This window comes from Necator americanus, chromosome I (genome assembly GCF_031761385.1).
Source record: "Necator americanus strain Aroian chromosome I, whole genome shotgun sequence".
Lineage (NCBI taxonomy): Eukaryota > Metazoa > Nematoda > Chromadorea > Rhabditida > Ancylostomatidae > Necator > Necator americanus.
In genome coordinates this window covers 32,166,223-32,186,461 of record NC_087371.1, presented here as the reverse complement: position 1 = coordinate 32,186,461, position 20,239 = coordinate 32,166,223, and the positions used below count along the sequence as shown (strand labels likewise).

Here is a 20,239-nt window from a genome sequence, read left to right as displayed (position 1 = left end):
CAACGATTGATTTGATTATTTACTTCGAGAAGTAATAAGGGTGCCACTCAGTGCCCCCCTCCCCCCTCCCCACCCCAACTACGTTTTACCCCGTGGTCTACTTGTTTTCTTTCTTTTTGTACGAGAAATTCGATTCGTTGGGTAACGTGACGGCTACACGTTTCGACGTGTTTCAACAATATGTTTGAAATCTTTCCCGCCGCCCGCTTACCATCAAAACTAACTATTAACTCGTGAATGTAACAAACATGTTAAACCTGTTCAACACGTCATAATTCTTCTATCATCCATTTGAGCACATGTTTATAATGAATTGTGCGTCCGAATAACATATTACGTTTTCAGCGCGACTACGGTAATTGATCAGCCAAGTGCAAATCACGTGCTTTGCCGTGGAAATCACTAAATCGATAATTAGAGCATTTACTGTTGATGGCGCTAAAAAATTTAGCTGACAAGTAATGTGTTCCGATCTCGGGACATAATAATTTGTTATGTTTCTATTAGTCATTGTATAGGCCAACACACGTTCTAAAACCTCAACGATTACGAATTCCAGTACGCGTTGGCGCATCCCAAGTGGATTGATACGCCAGTGACTTTATCCATTTTTTTATGTTTATATGTTAACTCTTCTCTCCTAGTCGGACCATATGACAAGGATATGGCCCTCTTGTAGATCAGGTTGCTTTTTTGTATCAGCCGGAGATGGTACCGGCAGTTTTTCACTATGGAAAGTCGATAATGTTTAGTAACGAAAACATAAGTTTGTTTATTCCCAAAATATACTTTGAAATTTCTCTAAAAACGCCTGACGAAGTATCACATTTCAATTCAATGCTGGTCCTATCAGTGCTCTTTGAATCGTACATATCTTCACTTTTCACCGATTAGTGTATCGAAATCGCTTAGTTTGCGATGTTTACGGTAGTCGAACGGATGCGTGTTAATCATGATTTTATCTTCTGATACGGAACAATACCATGACGGGACTTCAGGCACTACTTTTTTTTTCAATGTTTGCCTTTTTCTTTGGATAATATGTTTTCAATAACAAGTGATCGGCTGGTTTAAGAGGTTCAGCAAGTTGACTCCCTTTATTAAAAGAAGTGATTACAAACATAAGACTAGTCAATAACGTAATGATTAAGTAATAATAATTAATACAGCCAGGTCAAAACAACCTAATTTGTGTTGGAACCGTGTAAAAGATAAGGGATAACGATATGTAGTGCGACCCTCTCAATCTCCAATCAGATGCAAATGAGGAAAGGTCTTAACCTCTGATCTTTTTGCAAAAAAAAAGCCAATCACTCGTTTGAAATTATCGTTAACATTCACATCCTCAACCCTATTCAAGTGCAACAATGCTGATCCACCTACAAAGTGTTACAAGAACATCATAGCAGTAGTTCCCATTGACTCACAGCGACCTACATTTTCTTCCATTGAGCACTTTGGAGGTGGCTTTTGTTATGTAAATTTCTTCTAATACCTCAAAATTTGCCAACTGACCTTGCGAAGTACCCAATACGCTTAAATCGCCGCCTACGCCAGCAATGTAATGATTTTAAGGTCGCGAAAATTACGACAGCACAGTGTTGCGAGAAGGAAAGGGTGGAGGACGGACTTGTCATGTCTTTGTTCCGCTACCGTAACCCTGACGCAACTCCCGTCGAGAGCGTCGTCGCGTACAATTGCGATTGCGCAGCGATATGTGGTGTCTGTCATTCAACATGCGCGCATTTGTACAGTAAAGTTATCGTATATGATGTATCGCCAGCTGCGGGTTACTGTAATTGGAATAATTGCAGTTCTTCAGGTGTCTCACAGCCGTACATCTCAAAACTTCTGAACGGAAATCATCGAGAATTGTCGTTGCGGTGCCGCAAAAATATTTACTGTTGGTATTTGAACTGTCGACGTCATCCACATAAGCTTTGTAAGTTACTTTATATGAGTTTCCTGTGAAATTTCTTCTTCATCAAATTTTATTTCATTTTTATTTTTTGTGGACCATCGAGACCATCTTTTTTCTCTCAAACTAGCTTAAACCTTCAGCTCAAAGATAGGAAATCATCCGCTGAGCTCGAGGTGTGTGTGAAAATTGGTTCAAAACTCTACTTGTAAACGTGCACATAAATCCATCTGATCCTTTTTTTGTTTCTCAACGTGTGATCCGAAGTGGTTTTGCATAATTGTTTGACGCATTTGCGGTGTTAAATGGAATTGCTACCCTTATTGGTCTCTAAGTCTACCGTGGATATTTTGTGTGGCAAAAAGAACCGCTAATCTCCGTTATGCATTTATCTGACCTGGTTGCGATTTTAATTTGCAGAACGTGTCATTTTTGCAACAACATATCTGGTAGGTGTTTTTGGTGCGCTTACAGCATTCCTGGCACATATGGATCAAGAGTTAGACTAATAAAAAAGTTGGACTTCTAAAAGTTACCATAAGAGTACACGTTATGTAATTCTAATATTTTCACGCTAAATTCGGAAACAGACGAACTCATTCGAAACATTTTGCTTTCGTACGTATAGTACACTCTTATTTTTTCGTTATGTTAAAACGTTGGCCCTCGATCATATGGCAGCCGTTCTCCTAAGTAACAATGTAACATCTCGTCACCTCGCCCGAATGCATCTTACTAGATCTTACATAATGTCTTCAAAAATGTTCTCTGATGCACGCTCAGTCAAGATCAATGAATGTGAAAATTACGCGCAAACTGGTCCTAAATGAAGTAATCAATCGTTTTCCATCTAAACCTTGTCATAACTTCAACCGCAACTTTACGGTTTCTCGTACACACCACTTTTATCATTTTAAAAAAAGGATATGGTGGAACACTTTGAAAAACCCCACTTTGGATTTCTGATAATTTTCAAAAAAATTTTTGTCTAATACTTTTCTCAATCTTGTATCCAATAACCTACTAAATCTTAGATTATAATAGTGGTGATGTTCTTGGTTTAACACGATATCCATTGTCATTTGTTGTCCTTTTTGAATGAATTGAGTGCAGTAGTGTGACAGTTCATGTCGAACGTCATTGCTTAGCAAAAGAAAAGCGCTGGCAATTTTCACTAAACAAGCCCTCAGCTGCTATCGAAATTGTTTTCTTTTTTGGTAATGTTTTTAGTTCGTAACTATAACGCAGTCGCTTCGTTGTTAGTAGCACTTTTTTTTTGCTATTTGAGATGGATATGTGTGAAAAAGTTCTCGCAGAAACAGTTGTTGATTCTCATACAACCAATTGATTAAATTGATGCATAGTTGAACAACTAGAATGTATTTAGGATGTATTAATTCTTCTTTTTTTTAAGAAATAAAATAAAATTGAGAAATCATTCATTGGAAGTGCTGATTTCCTCACTGAATGGAATGTATGTATCTAGCAGGAGAGATTAATGTTATTTTTGTATTTCTGCGATTGCAGACGGGTTGGAAACTTTATGGTGGTTTGGTTGTTGTTGTTGTTATTGTTGTTGTTATTGAAAAAAAAATAGTGTTACTCCATTACATAAATAAGCGAAGGAGTTTTTCACATTCGAAGCCGTCATTGGTTTAATAGATGTTTGTAAAAATCATTTCTCATTTCACTCACCAGGTGAATAAGATTTCATTCTTAATAATGAGCGAAGTTGGTTACTGAGGTGAGCACCAAGCCAGAATGAGGGTCCACTAACAAGTACCGGATGCTCCTCATAGCTTTCACACGTGTTGCTTGTTTTTTTTAAAGATAGAATGTTGAACGATTTCCTACAGTGATACAAATTGAAGGACTCTTAGTGGAGTTCCTCACGTGAAACATTTTGGTTCTTAGAGTAGGTGTTTGGAAATAATTAGTAAGTATTGGTCTTTGTTTTGGCACCTCCTTTAAGTTGGAGATGCATGAAGTGTTACTCCTAAAGCGCCGTTAATTTTATTTCTTTGAAGACCATCAGATTTTCTATTGATCCGTTGAACCTTTACGGGATGTTTCTGGATTCATGAAGGGACGAAAGTTCTACCGAATGGTCTGGCTTTTTCGACTACTTTACAACACTTAAACAGGAATTTTATGTTATTCGCTGGTAAGATTGGAGGTAAGAATAGAACAATGACCGTTAGGCGAAACTTATACTATCTGAAACACACGGAGGAAAGGACCGAGAACGGACATAAAGTAGCCTCTTTCGAGGCTGCGTACCACGAAGGAATTGCTGGATCTAGAGGGGGTTCTGGATTCCGCTCATCCCTCCCTAATCGTAGAAAACCCGTGATAGATGGTGTTTTTCTATGACGATTTCAATTGCAACGCGACACCGTTGCGCACGCACCGCGTCCAAGTGCGAGCGGTCGGTTGAAGATCAGTGATGTCTTCTCACCAGCCTATTTAAGTGAATCCAATGAATAGGCATCTGAGCGGAAAGAAACGTGTACATAGACAAGCGTTCTAACGTACCTCGTAGCAACTAAAGCGGCTACCATCCCACGCTGTTCTTTACGGCGATTAGGAAGAAATGAGTGGAACCATCCCGGGTTCGGCAACCTAAAATCATCTCTAGCATTTCCCGCGGATTTCCTCATCACGTCGTGGCTTCCCGGCTTTAACTCGAAGCCAATGAACCCTTCAACTCAGATCTAGTGTGTACAGATAAGACGCAAAATTTGGAATAACATATCTCTTTTTGCAAGGATTTAGAGCCATCAGAGTAAACGTTTGTTAATTAGTGGGAAAGCATTGACCAAGTAGGTCAGAGAACTCGACAGCGCTTCTAAGGCCTACTAAAGTTGGCCTCCTCACCACATAGAATTGAAATTTCTACGTAAATCATTAAGCGAGACTTCAAAGATTGATAAGTAGGTGAGTAGCTGACTCAAAATATTTTAATTTTAAATATTCATAAAATAATAATGATACAATATTGGTGGCTTTGACATGGGCTCATAAAAAGCGGACCACTGGAACTTTTCTTGATATCTTGGTATCAGTTGTATTTCAAAGCGTTAAACATAAAAAGTATTTTTTTTTTTGATTTGCTTCATAATGGCCAATTCTTACCTAGACCAGTAAAAAAAGAAGGAAGAAAAAAAAATCCAAGTATTTTCTCCTATAAGAGACACTTTTTCACACAAAACCTTGGGACCCATAGGGTTTTGTGTTCCCAATCCTTAAACTTTCCAACACTCTTCAATTTTATTTCTACACTATCAAATCATATGTGTTGAAGAATCGCTGAGCGGATATTTTGATTTTTATGATTCTATAAATATCTGGCATCAATACAAACAAAATTGAAAACCTCTCTACGCTACTTTCAAACCACTTGAATCTTTTTACACTATCGACAGCAAAATCGACATGTACTTAGCTGTTGTTCGTAAGTGCAAAAGATTTATGAGCTCACTTATCGATAGGTACAACGGACAGCCGACTTCTTGCTTATTAAAAACCCATTAATAACGCACACAGCCGAGGTAACAACGCGCTTAACCTACGAACAGTTTGCACTTCACAAACGGCACATGTATTGTTTCATTGTCGCTATCTTTTTTTTAGAAAGAAAAGGTTGTCAAAAGATGATACCCTCATCCACAGAACCCTTGCACAGGAGACATATGAACTGAATGCACATTCATATATGTATGTATGTATGTATGTATGTACGTGCGAGGTATATACATTTGCAATGAATATGAAACGAAACATTGCGAGAACAGAGTCTTTGTGGAAGATAGATTTCTTCCCATTGACGTTTAGGACTAGAAATATAATATATTGTTGCAAAAATCCTGCAACACCCCGGCAACGGTTGTTCTGCCATCACCAATGATACAAAATGGAGTTCAGTAAGTTGAGAGGGTTTTGATCTACAAGGTGGGCCTTCAGGATGACGATATCCCTCTGAAGAAAACCCTTTTGAATCGTAGTTGCGTTACGTGGCGGCCTGTTACGTTACCGAATTTAGCAAATGAGGTAAGCGCTAGCCGATGTGTAGTTTTTCGAGTTTACCTATCGGTTGAATGCTTTCTGTGGGGTGATGAGGGGAGGATAAATCACGGATGCATTTGTTTCCTTCAGAGGCTCTGACGTAGGCGATGACGCTGAAACATTAGCTGTTAATAAAGAAACATCAATACCAATTTTAGCTGCAGCTCAAGGTTAATGAAGAAACATCAATACCAATTTAAGTTGCAGCTCAAGCAAATCAATAAAAAGCTAAATGGATTCTATTAACTTGTGATTTCCTGCGGGAAAAAAGGTAAGGTTGACGTTTTCAACCCCCACATTGATGAATGATGTTATGGTACTGTAATGGAATGACACTTCAGCAGATTATTACTGGATTATAATGGATAATAATATAGCATATGCATTGCTTCTTCTGAAGCATCTGAATGTGATCCGGAAATCCAAAGTTAAGACGTAGAGTATTAGCAAATAATTCGGCCAGAATAACTCAAAATTTATTTCATTTTTGTTTTCAATTCAACTTCAACTTCAATCTGAATAGGAATTGAAAATTAAGAATAAGCTAATAATATTTTTGCATTTTTGTTCGAAAAAAAACCCAGTGTCTAGCTACTAAAATCATCTGGTTGACTTAATAATTCTAGCTCATTTTTAGGAGAATCTCCACTCTATTTTACATAAGTTTTTTTTTAAGAAAGAGTTTGCTTGGAACGTTTTATTCACTAATTTCCAAATTAATTTCTAACTTACTGATCCAATTCTGTAAATCATTCATTTTCGCATTTGAACCTGCAGCGCTAGCGTCTTTAGCGCCTTTTTTTCGGCTAGGTTCCCATCATATTCATTTTTAATACCACACACTGGTTGCATAAATCTCGTCTCTAAGTCCACTCTTCATTTTTGCACTCAATTCTAGATCCAGATTCTCTATGGATGCGATAAATAACTGAAAAGTCTGGCAGTATTTTTTTTAGCGTATCCGCTATTAAATCTCGATACCTTTCGTCATCTATGTGCTATTCTTGTCGCTTGCTTGAAAAATTTCTTTAAATGTACTATTTAAAAGTGTCTGAATTCTACTTGATGGTCTTTTTGCTACTTTTCTCTTCTCCTTTCTAAATAGCTTATTTCGTCATTCTTTTATTGTTGTTATCTCTTGTTTTTTTTTTCATTCTTACATTCTCTCCAGTAAAAAAAAATCCCACTTATTTTTGTCATCATGGAATCTATGTATGTATTTCTTTTCCGACTTATCCTTCGTACATTAAGAGATTAATCATTTGCCCTTTACTTATTTTCGTCATATCTTCGAAATCCCTTTCTTTAGCTAACATCTACCTCAACTCATCCCGTAGAGAAGATTTAATTCGCTACATTGCTCATGTAAAGGACTTAGGCACTCGTTAGTCGATTGTATTCATTGTAATTTAATTTTGTAATTATATGGCTCAGTCTAGGTGTCGTATTGTGGCATATCTGCCCTTTAGAGTGCAACGTGTGTGGCGGTATATACGAACAAATGAGGGACTTGCGTTCGTTTTACGGAAGTCATAATCCTAATTCATTTTTGTTCCTGAGATTTTTTTTAATGGTGGTTGAGCCCTTCAGAAGTTGAATGTTTTGACTTCAGAGGACCAATAAATCCCCAAAAATTTTGTTTGTAATTTGGAGAAGTACCGGTTCTTTAATGTAGGGACGAAATTGCGGTACGCCACTTTTTTTTTAAAATGCATTATACGGTGCGATTGACAAAAAAAAAACAGTGAGCGGCACAAAGGCAACATTTAGAAATTAAGGTTTTCTAGGAAATCTCGTTAAAAAAACGCTTCTATAGCTAAATCTTAAGCATATGCTAATAGGATGAAATTCCGCTTCGTAGTAGATCATTTCCAGAGGTTGGGATTAGGGAACATCTTTTAAGAATATTATTGTATGTTTCACACAACGACCCAGAACCATTAGATAGATTAGATTTGCTCCCTACAACGCATCATACGGAAAATAATTCATAAAAAGTAAAGTAGTTAAATACAGAAAAATCATTGTGACGCATGAATGAGCAGTTATTGAAAAAAGTTAGTGTTGTTAATTAAAGTGAATTTTATAAAGGTTAAGGTAGGTTTAGGGCAACAATAGTAGATAACATCGCGACATTGTTGTTATAGTCACAAGTACGCATATTTTTCGACAAATGTATGATCGTATGACAAATTTCCATGAAGAATGACGTGATGCAGAAGAAAACGAGTTCGCTAGTGACTTAAATGGCGAAAGAATGATTCTCGTTGGCACGCCAAATCATTGAAAGCAAGCCCGACTCTCATGGTGCTCGGTAATACATACGCGGACAAAACATGAAACTAGTTAAAGTTAGTTATTGATTTTTCGAATTATTAAGAAGAAAATTTTGATTTTTAAAAGAAATAGTAGAAAGAAAACCACAGGATTTGATGTATTCCCCTATTTTCTTTTTCTCAAAACTTCTCAGTTTTATAAAAGAAACCACTACTTACGATATGGATGAATCATCAAGAGGTAGATAATTAAATTAAAAGAATTGACTTTGTACGTAATATTCAACCTATATTTGTGCAACCGACTGTACAGGATCTATATTTGATTACAGTACTCTTGACAATGGAAAAATCCGGGGGAAAAATAGAGCCACTGTTATGATGGTTTTTCTATCGTTTCTCTTTTTTTTGTGCTGAACGATTTTGGGAATTCTGACGCTGGTAACTAGACGAAAAGTTTAGTCTATGTCAATAGAATATGTTTTCCAGATAATAAAATGTGCATTTTATTTTTGGACTTTCATTTAATAAACTGCTCATAGATTTATTTGTATTGATGCGATTAAATGTATCCGCACTCTTTGCTGAATTCTGTACGAGAGTGGTAAATGACATGTATATGTGCTTGATGCAGTTGCACTCTTAAGCCATAATTTTTTCTAAGTAAATTACACTATATTTTACATGGTTTCTCTTTAATGTAACTATACATATTCAAGTAGGTTCAAGGACGTATGGTTATGGGAATTTTTTCTTGCTGTACATCTCGAAGAGAGATGCAGACGACAGGGTACTGTAGAAGTTGTGCTCAAATTTGAAGGCATCACCCCACGAATCTGAGATGGTACGGATTTCAGGTGGAGTATTCACGGGATCGTGGATTATGGAGAGGGGGTGATTCCGTCCATTTCTTCCTAATTGCCGAAAAAAAACGGCCCGAAAGAAACGGCTTCGAGCGTTCCGGCGCGCTGTTTTCTACAACGAGTTCGATTGGAGCGCGCCAGCCTTGTGCGCGTGCCGCATCTTCCGGACCACTTTTTACGCCAATTAGCAAGAAATGGACGGAATCACCCACCTCTCCGTAGTCTACGATCACGTATACGAATACTCCACCTGAAATCCGTAGCACCTCAGGTTCGTGTGATGATGCCTTCAAGCTTGGGCAGGTTCACCTGAGCGGGGAAGCCAAAAGAGATACGAAGCGCAATTGTTGTGGGACCAGAAAAGCGTTGATATATCAGTTAGGAGGAAAGATTGCGAACTCAACTTTACCAGATGGGTCCTTCATGCGATTCCTTCATGCAAATTTGCATTTCATTTTGACATTCATACTTAGTTACGATATTAAAGCCGTCAGTAGTACAGCAAGCGATCCACTACTATACAAATATCCATTGTCCATCAATGTTATCCATTCATATATAAGTTCCATTAGATCCACAAAATGACACTGCTAACTTTATTTCCAGTTATACACTCTAAGTCACGTTATATTACATTGATATTTTACTTTTTATATTTTTACTATTATTTTATTTTACTTTTATTACTATCAATTACTCATTTATAAGAACGATATTTTTATCTGGAAATGTCTAACTTTGTTTGTTTATTTTTCCCCCTCACCAATGTTTATTTTGTTCATGAAAAGTGTTTCAATTCAAGAAGACCGCGACAATCTCCGTAGCAGCATACAAATGCCTGGTTGGAAAAATCCGTGCAGAGTCCACCTTTCCTCTCTTAGGACAACTTATCCGCGACGAACATTCATTTTAAACATACGCAAACATGCACTAAATAGTTGATCAATGTTCATTTCGCCGTAAAGTGCATATATCCACTCACTCACACGTACATTCCACCACTGAGTGCCTATCATCATCCGTGGATTTCATCCAGCAGACTCCACACGCATCCCAATTTTGAGTTGATTTTCGAGGATAAAGCGCTCTGCGGCATGCGTATGTGTCCTATTTGATGCGTGCTAATGATTTAATTCAAGATTAAACGAAACAGATAGGGGCATACTGTAGAGTTAGTCGTTCCTGTTTCACGTTATATTTCTCATACATTATTTTATTTTTAAATATAGCGTATGTGCGCCTATAGCTGTAATAATGTGCCTATAGATAAGATAAATCAATCGTTTATATATGCGTAATGTCGGTTCGAAACACAAATGTTCACAACAACAAGAAAAAAAAATCGTCACCCCAACAGCCGATGATCGACAGCGTTCAGGCGGGGAAGGCGGTTTGGTGGTAAGTGCAGTCTCGGCACCCAAACATGCGCAAAAGTACAACTGTACGTATTAACACACTAAAATGCATGAAATTTACGTCCGTAAACGACCTTATGACTGAAGGTTTATGCGATGAAAGACGATTCATTAATAAAAGAATGAGAACAGATCATTGTATAGGTGTTTATGTTGGGATATTGTATGAAATGTGATGTTAGGGCATATAAAGTACAAAATGAAATCACATGACTGTTTAATGATTTGTTTGTTTAGAATTTCTGGAATTTATACGTTTTGCACCTGAAAATTTCAATGTATGGTTAGTATACGAGGGATGTTCTGCTATATTAGATGAGGGGAGGGGGGATGAGGAAGAACGTACGCGTCATTCTGTTAAAAGGGACGGAGGGACCCACCGGGTTCGCTATTTTTGCTTGAATTTGAAGTAGTTTGAATGAGTTTTAGTGTGTGTTTAGTTTTGTTTTCTAACCATTGCCCTGAAGTTAATCGCCGCAATTGCGGAGCTTCCAGAATAGAGTGAGTATAGAATCCAATCTGTTGTCATATTAAGACGTATTTAGAGTCATTTAATAAGCGTTTAGTTTAGTAAGCACTGTAAACGTTATATTAACGTCTGATCCTTAATCCATTAGAATATTCGTGGTCATAGAACGGGAACTGGTCTTCTATCGGCTTCAGAAAGGTAGCAACAGCACATCCTGGTACTTATATGTATGTATGTACGTCTAGGAAAATACTTGATTTCAAAGAAGAATTGGTAGAATTCCGGGATCTCATGGCGATTTTCATCAATTCCAGCAAACTTTTCTTGATATCCTTCTTATGTAATCAAATTCACTAACGAATTGATCTTCCGCCGCTACGGAAGATCTTGGAAGAGTGAGATCTTCCTGACTATGGAATATAGTATAGTTTGGAGTTTTGAAGCTATTACAACACCCTTATAAATAGTTAATATTTGTCTATAATTTTAAAAAAACTGCGAGACCAAAATTATGCTATAACAGTAGCAATACATAAATAATTCATTGTCCCCAGGTGTTGTCAATTTTACCAGCTTCTCATTTTCTTGTGAAAATTATAAAAGTTCTCTCCGAATGTCCAATTGAACCTTTCAAAAGAAAAAAAAAGGAGCGGTGATTAAAATTTTAGAGTAAGAGAAGATTTTAACTATGAAAACGTTTATTATATGTATTTTATTAAAAACAGTTGCGCGATGACCTTTTACAAACGCAAGAAAATGTCAAAATAAATGAATTGTCCAGTTACATTAGTGTAAAAAGATAAAGGATAAAGTGTCTGGCGGTAATCAATCCGCTTAGGATCCGTCACCACGTTCACTTCAATTCAGAATCGTTCGAGATTTACGAACTTGTAACTGGCCTATGCAGTGACTTGTGGGGGCTAGCCGACGGGTCAAGTCAGCGTTTTGATCCTCCCAGACAAGTCTGGTACCAATTTATCGACACCGGAGGGATGAAAGGTTTGGTTTGCACTGGGGCGGAATCGAACCTCCGATCGATCATGCTCTTTCTTTTCAGCTAAGTAACCTAGCGCCTAAACAAGGTCCAAAATCTGATTCTACAGGACTGGATGTGGTGAAACAATAGATATGTCCTCATTGTTTTTAACGTTAAAACGTGTTTCAACCTTATCCAGGTGTTATACGAAAATATCACATGTATAGTTTTTTTCATATCATAGATGTGTTACAATAATTACATTCGACAGCACGTGTAGGCTTGTCTGTCACGCTCCACTGTCAACATACTATTTCGAGTAAAGTGATAGCAGTGATTAATTTTTCATTTTTTCATTTCATCGCTTTTCTGGAGGCACGGCTGTTTGTGTAGTGTTCTCATTAGGTCACGTACTCACGACGTTTTTTTTTGCGTACTCTTGACGTCGAAGACCTAATCGATTCGTCGAGATTGTTTGTATTGTTAGAATAATAACTTTATTTATTTTATAGGTCCATAAGCGCTCTTCAAAAAAAAAACAAGGAGATAAAAAGACTTCACTTACGGAGTTAGAAAAAGAGCGGAAATATTTCTACAAAAAAAATCACTCGTTTACGCTCTAATCTGCTCTTCCGCTCCACAAAACCGCTATTTTATCACCTCAAGTTCGATTACAGCGAAAAAAAAATCCAGAAGTAGCTCGAGTTTTTCTTTAAGATTTTTTTTGCTTCTTGTTTTTTTTTTAGGTGGTAGTTCGTTTTCTTCTTGTGCCTGTTGCCATTAGTTTTATCATTCAGAAATTAAACCTGGATAATTATATTCCATGTTGAAGTGTTGTGGTCTTTCAGGGGCAAAAAAGTGCCATTAGTGCAACAGATTTGAAATTTTCTAGGTTTCCTTAAAGTGTCCTCTCTAGAAGGTAAGGGTTAACTACTAAAATTGTATTTTACATGTTTATTCCACCCTTTTATCAAGAAAATAGGGTTTTCATAAGTAAAATAACGCCCCCAAATACAGTAGTTCTCATTTACAACGGGAAAAGAAAGCTGTTGTTGTTGCGACATCAATACTATGAAGTTTTTTTTCTATTGAATAGCTTAAATTGCTGAAGGAAAGAAATTTTTAATTAATTTCCACCTTGACTTTGAAGAAAAAGGATTTTTCAAAGTAATTTAGTTTGTTATTGAGGGGTTCTATTCACTATCCAAATTCAACAATATTGAATATTCTGATTGATTTGAATTTATTTGCAGCGGTGTTTTTTGCCGATCCAGCGACTAGACTTGAGACAAACGGCGATGGTGAGCTGGTCCCTCAACGCAGAGAGCGTTACGTGTTCCGACCGATTCTCATCAAAATACTCGAAGGTTTCTTCGCCCAGTCTCCATTCCCAGACCTTAACAAGAGAGTGGAAATAGCGACGACATGCAATCAAGTTCTTCAGATCGAAAAACGAGGTATGTACAGCTATTGGATAGCGATATAACATACTGTATTCCATGAAGTTGACATTAGACGAAACGTAGTACATAGTTTGCACAAGAAATGGCGAGCCGATCACTTACTAATTACTGATTACTGGGTGCATATCGCTTAAAGATTAATGGCATCCTTGATATTTAGTATGACGCCATTTCTAGAGACTTAGATTTTTGTTAGAGAGAGATTCGATTCGAGAGATTAGATTTTTGTTGTCATAACAAAACCCTTCAAGATCAGAAACGGATTGTGGCTTCAACAAATTTGTCCTAATACGTTTAGGTGTTGGTTTAATGCCTAAGGAGGTGGTCTCACCACAAGTGGTCGCTAACTGGTTTGCAAACAAGCGAAAAGAGCTTAGAAGACGTTCACAGGAGGCTAGTGAACAGGCGGCTACGGTTGCAGGTCCGGCAACGAGTCAACCGACTACACCTGCTCATCCAACGAATGAGGAGACAACGGTTCGATTCACTTCATAGTCTGATTTGAAGTGATCTTCTAAAACTGTAGCACAAGAAATTCCCCGAATTTCAGAGTTCCGGTGTCGGTTCGACACCATCGCCAATCATGGAAGAAACCGAGACAATGGATCAAACAGATGCTGAATCACGCCCGTTGGATGTGGTAGCGTTAGCGGCTCGACTAGGCATCGCATTTCCACAATTACCGACCACATCCGCTGATTCCACAGCCGATACTCCATACTCACAAGCTCTTCCTATCGCAACATTAGCATCTCATCTATTGGCAGCCAGTCAAAATCTACCATGCTACAATAATGACTCACCGGCGCCGCTGACAATGGCGTCATTAGCATCGCAATTATTGCCCAGTGCCGGTGCCGGTGCCGGTGCCGGAACAGCGCCACCGGTGAGTCTTATGGATACTCTAATAAATCCCGGTTTACAGTTGCTCAATGGTCAGTTGCCTGTTCTAAATGAGCTTTGCACCACTGAACAGCAGCAGCTCGAATCAAATGATCATAATTTACTTCCATTAACATATGATCAAATTCATCAAACTCTATTAAAAACTGAACCAATGGAGTGAAATCCACTTGATGTACATATCATCGTTGTTTACAGTGACAATAATCTTGTGATTTTTTTTTTAGCGAAGATGTTGACAGAAAAGAAGTGGATCACTGGATATGGAGGTTTAGGATTCGTTTCTCTATAATGAAGCAAGTTCAGCAGCAATGATAATCCTAAAAGCTACTGCGAAAAAAAAAAACCATGAGCTAACTTTTTTTTATAATATCAATTTTGCTAGCTAATTTGTTTTATGCGCGCATATGAACAGTAAATCTTCTGTGGTTCTATTTTTTTTCTTCGTTGGATAAGATGATGATTAAGCTTCTAAGGATTATCCGGAGGATTTGGATGAATTTGTGTAATTTTAGAAATTAGCACAACGTACAATTTTTGTGCTGGACGTGTTTGCAGAGACGGTGTTCTGACGGTGCTTTACGGTTATCGATTAATTAGTATGGTTAATCATTACTTTGAATCAATATTTCGAGTTGATATTACTTAAGTTAGACGATCGTTGGTTCTCGAAATTTCGTCGGAAACAAATGATCAGAGAAATTTTTGAAAAGTTGTGCAATTATTAACCACTGCATTGAAAGAACGAGTTGATTTTATTTAGTGAATTATGCTCAAAAATTGCTTACACACTGCTCCGTACATTTTATGGGTGAAATATATGTGTGGTTTAAAAATATGCATAATTTTGTTTTTTGTTGTGAGATAGTTATATATTGAGAGGTTTTTGAATAATTTGCAAGAGATTTTCTTCCCAGCCTCAAAAAATTCCCTAATTTTCCAGTGATCATCTTCTTCGAGAACTGCCCACTTATAAATTTTTATCGACTGCGGAATTTAATCCGTATTCTAAATTGTGGATATGCACCCTTTCCTTTATAAACGCACCGTTTTTTCTTTCTTTTGCGTTCTTGAAATATTTTGTTGATGGGACGGGTGCAATTTATTTTTTTTTCGCCACAGATCGGATTATTTTCGAGGTCTACATTCCACATATATGTATTGTCACTGAATTCAACTTTTGTATTCGACAACAAGGAACATAATATTGTCAATAATGATGAGTCTCATTTTGTGGATCTTTTTTGCTCCTCATTTATCGTCGCAAAAAATTTGTTGTGTTTGTATTTTTGTGTGCGCATTGTGTGATAAGATAAATTCTATTGTGTCTCCAGGGAGTAGTTGTTGGCAGACACCAATGAGCAGCAGCAGCAGCAGCAGCACTAGAACAAATGAAAGATATATACGAAGTGGAAGAGGATGAGGAGGAGGAGTAGGAGGAGGAGGAGAAATATGCGCGACGGCATTCTGCTGCTCCTCCATCACCTCCTGATCCTCAAACTGCGCAGCTTCTTTCTCTCGTATCTATCTCGTCTATTCCTGACGTCGTGACTGTCCCGCGGCGACTCGTCACTAAATTCCAAGCTGCCGTCGATAATCGCTATCGCTATCGTCGCACCCATTGAGGATAGCGGATCGGCTTCTGGATCATATTATTGATGGGATTAGTGACCGTACGTGATGAATGGACGAAATTAGTCGGACATCGTTTTCTGAATTCACAAATTTGTCTCTGGATTGGCTTGCTCCAGGCATTCGTATGTATATGGGGTGTCGCTCAACACTGTCATTCATTCATCCATTATCACAAGGTACACATTCGTACACATTCGTGCGCATCAGCACATTCGCCACATTCGCGTTCGCTCGCTCGAACATTCACCGTCACCAATTCGACGAATATCGCCTTAATGGGCACGAAAATCGTTTCAAACTTAACTTGTGCACACATTTAAATTCGATTCATTCGTTATTCAGCAGCGCGACTAATTCGGGAGCGAAGCTCGTCAAATTAGATTGGTCCCTTAGTTGGGAATATCATCAAGATCGACTTTTTTCCCCGCTGAATAATTTTAAAATATACAATTTAATTACTGATTTTTTTGGCCTCGCGGAAGGAGTCCCCTACAATTTTCGGGAGCAATCCAGTTTCGAGTAAATCGCAATATTTAGTCATTTTATACTGTAATCAATCAAATCTGCAAATCTTATGGTGAACAAAATCATATGATCGTGTCATTTACTTGAGCCGTAATCGTTGCTGTTCACGGATTCGAGTATGTAGTACATATGATTTCAGGGGGGAACTAAGGTCACATTATTCTTTATTGTATTATTTTTATTATTAATGTATTATTCTGCCTTCAACATTACGATAGACTCATCGAACTCATACCTGTAACGTTCTTTTTTTACGACTAACTCAGCTTCTTCGCCGGGGTTCCAGAGTTCCGGAAAAAACCAGACGATTATAGGTTATTACGTTGGTTCCAGCTTCTGGTAATTACTCGTAACACGTAGTGATGCAACGATAGTACACATGTTATTAAGGGGGTAATAAAAAAGGGGCGACAGGGGGAGGTACGGGGAGGGGCGTGGGACCTAGACGATGGTCCCATGGTTGATGTTCATGGGCTTTTTGTAAATTCATCTGAGCTAGAAAATAAATAATATGGTGTAGAGGTTAGATATAATAAAAAAACGAGTTCTATAAAAATTAAAGTTGAGATTTATGTTACAGTAGCCTACGTTTCAGCTAAAAAGAAATCGAGCTCAGGGACTACTGTAAATAAAGAGATAAAGAGGTATATGCGTTTTTTTTTTTTTTTTTGAAAAAAGCTAATCGATGAGAAATTGTGGTCCAGTTGAAAAGATGGATAAGAAAATTTTGAAAATTTTTTGTAACTTTGTAATCTTTGTAATCACTAGTTTTTCCATTCCATATCAACGACAATGCGCTTATCACCTGCGATCAATACATATGTATATTGTACACAAGCGCTACAATAATTTTTTCCCCAGACAACTAGCACAAATCTCACAAATCACAAGAGTTTTGGAAGAATTTAATCGATCTATTTTCGAACGTTGGAATAACGCTGAGACGTCAGTATTTGGTCCTTTCTAGTGCAGAATTTTTTTTTCAATTTATTAATTATTTGTTAATTATTATTTCAATTTTTAAGGTTAAAAGTTTTTAAAGTTAAGTTTAAAGAGAAAAAAAAATCAAAAGTCATTAGTCACCCGATGCCTTTTGCCTTTTCTGCTCACTTCCCTCACTGTTGAAACTGGACTGTTCAAGGTTCCCTTTTTTTTTTGAGGGAGGCACGAGGAGAAGGGGCAACTTTTCGAAACGTTGCTCTTGGGTCACGTGTTCTTCGCGTGATTATTTGTCGGATAATTATATCGTGTATATTTATCTGATGTTCAGTAAAATATTTATAAAATAGGTCAGGATATAATAAGACAGGAGTAAGTAGAACCCAAACGAACACATACGGTTTGACTCTTCCAGAAATATGCAAAACCGAAACATTGCATAAATTCGTCGCTGTCCAAACCAATGTGGTTCCCGAAAATCCTAAAAATTATCGAAATAATGCTCCAGTCAAAAATCGATTGAATAAAAACTATAGAATATAGAAAATAGAAACTATAGAAAAGAATAAAAATAAAAAAATAAAATCGATTTAAAGAGCTAAAAGAATCTGTTTTGTATGCGTATGACATGCCCACAGCGTACCTCGAAAATCCAGATGGGAAATGTCGGCTTAACCCGGTGTTCACGAAATTCACGAAAGAAAATTCGTGAACGCCCACCTGAAAAGTCTCGCGGTTAAGCGCTTAAATGATCAATTTCAGCGGAAATTTTTATTTTTAGGATTTGACAAAAACCTGTAACAATCCAGTACAAATCGTACGATTTGTTAACTTTCGATCAATACTTATGTGATGAACAGTTTCTTCCACTTTGATTACTACTAAAATTCCCGTTAATTACAGATTCTTCATTGCGATTTTTTGGAGGGGACGTTACCGATGGAAGCGGCCGACGCTGTGATTTTCGACGTCGGCCTCTTTCATTCGTTATGGGGAATTCGTGGTTGTGTGGCCGAATACTTGGACGGTGGATTTGGACGACTTGCTTGGTGCGTATCGCATATTATCTCCTTGACCGTATCGCTACCGTTTGCGTTCGTCTCCAGGCCACGGCCATGTTTCCTCTGGCCATTATTGATACAGGTATGGTAAATTTTTTTCTTTTTTACAAACAATTCTCATGGCATTTTATTTTAGTTTTCTTGTTTCTATTTTTCTTTCTCATTTTCTATTCTGTGGCAATTATCCTGCATAAAAATCCTCTCCTTGTTCCAAATTGTTTTCATATTTTCCACGTTTTCCTTCTTTTTCCTGCGTCCCTCAAATGTTTGTATTTTTTGAATCCCATTAAGGATTATTTTTAAATTAATGGCCGGGACACACACTCATTTTCTTCAACGACTAGGATCTCTGCTACATCCTCGGCCTAGAACACATCACCTATCCTAGTTGTATTAATTTTTGGAGTGGTCCCAATTGCGCCTGTCCTCCTAACCCGTAGCCCGAGTCTTTCTGCTTAATTTATTCATTTTTTTTTACTTCATTCTATACTTGTACTGAATGTGCCCAGCGGTGTTAACGCTCAAGGAAGTGACGTTCACGGAAATAGCTGTTACAACTCGATGTACCTAAAATACATATTAAAATTATTAAGGTAATATTCAACTAGGGAGACGGGCAGGTGTAGTGTAGAGGTTAGGGGTTCCGCTTCCCGCACGATCGATCGGAGGTTCGAATCCGCCCCAGTGCTCACCAAGCCCCTCATCCCCCGGGGGTCGATAAATTTGTACCAGACTTGTCTGGGAGGATAAAAACACTGACGGCTGTCGGACCCGTCGGCTGGGTCCCACAAGTCATTATATAGGGCAGTTACACGTTCGTAAACCTCAAACGATTCTGAATTGAAGTCGATCACGTGAGGGTGGGTCCCAAGCGGATTGATTAACGCCAGACACTTTATCCTTTATCCTTTAAGGTAATGTTCATATTATCGATTTTCAAACGTCTTAGGCGGCGAAACGTTAGCGCATGATACGGAAAAAAAAGCGCTAGAGCTCCGTCAAAGGATTTCAGCAGTTTTTTTTCTTTCTTGAACGTTTGACAGCTATTTATTAAAAGCAATGGCGTTACATTTATCTTATCCTATATTCCTATCCATTTCAATCCCAGCACGACCGGGATTCGAATTTTTCCTTCGTTCCTTTTTTTTTTTGAAATCGTGAAATAAAATTTTTATTGTTCCATAATAAAGAGGAACTTCCTATTTTAGAGCAATGAACGTATTTTAGTGTGCTTCAAGTGCACTGCATGTGTTGCAGAAACTCCTGGAAGGAACAAAAAAAACTGATTTTTGCTCTTTAGGTATCAAAATAGGCCTCAAATGTTATCGGTTTCAAAATAGGTGTCATTTCAGCGGATTACTGATGTTCCGTCTATCTTTTTTGTTAAATAAAGGACCTTGATTTTGGTAAAATCCTGCAAAATTTGAGGACCATGCTCCCTATCTTTGACATGTTTCGCTTAAGAACAGTGTTTAGTTAGGATACTCAAACTGCGGAAAAAAAAAGTAGAAATAGGAAAAAAAGAAAAATAGAAAATAAAAATAGAAAGAAAAGAAAAATAGAGAAAAGAAATAGAAAAAAATAAGAAAAAAGAAAGAAATAACAGAGACTGTAATCAAGTAGCAATTTTTTTATTCCTCCTTAGGTATGAATACAGTTTTCAGACATTCGTAAACAGTTCCAAAAATGAAAATTATACGAGAAGGTGTATAGTGATTCGCTTATCCTCAA

The 20,239-nt window shown here is 37.5% G+C and overlaps 2 protein-coding genes across 5 annotated transcripts in view; one reads left to right on the top strand and one right to left on the bottom strand.

The window, feature by feature from the left end:
• The window catches only part of RB195_007498 (uncharacterized protein), a gene marked incomplete at both ends in the record, with an annotated part of 60,054 nt that overhangs the window by 4,068 nt on the left and 35,747 nt on the right, over positions 1-20,239 (top strand). The window contains 6 exons of one of the 4 annotated variants that reach the window (XM_064181160.1): positions 1,823-1,942; positions 13,236-13,283; positions 13,350-13,439; positions 13,744-13,922; positions 13,996-14,331; positions 18,351-18,599. In XM_064181160.1, coding sequence (XP_064037973.1) covers positions 1,823-1,942; positions 13,236-13,283; positions 13,350-13,439; positions 13,744-13,922; positions 13,996-14,331; positions 18,351-18,599 — 1,022 coding nt within the window. Of the gene's footprint in view, positions 1-1,822; positions 1,943-13,235; positions 13,440-13,743; positions 13,923-13,995; positions 14,512-14,863; positions 14,921-18,350; positions 18,600-20,239 lie in introns of those variants that run through there. The other 3 variants (XM_064181161.1, XM_064181158.1, XM_064181157.1) reach the window with 3 other exon arrangements.
• On the bottom strand, positions 15,600-15,830 carry RB195_007501 (uncharacterized protein; the record flags this gene model as incomplete). The annotated part of the gene is made up of 1 exon (XM_064181165.1): positions 15,600-15,830. One exon carries the CDS (start codon positions 15,828-15,830, stop codon positions 15,600-15,602), a length of 231 nt encoding a protein of 76 aa, XP_064037974.1.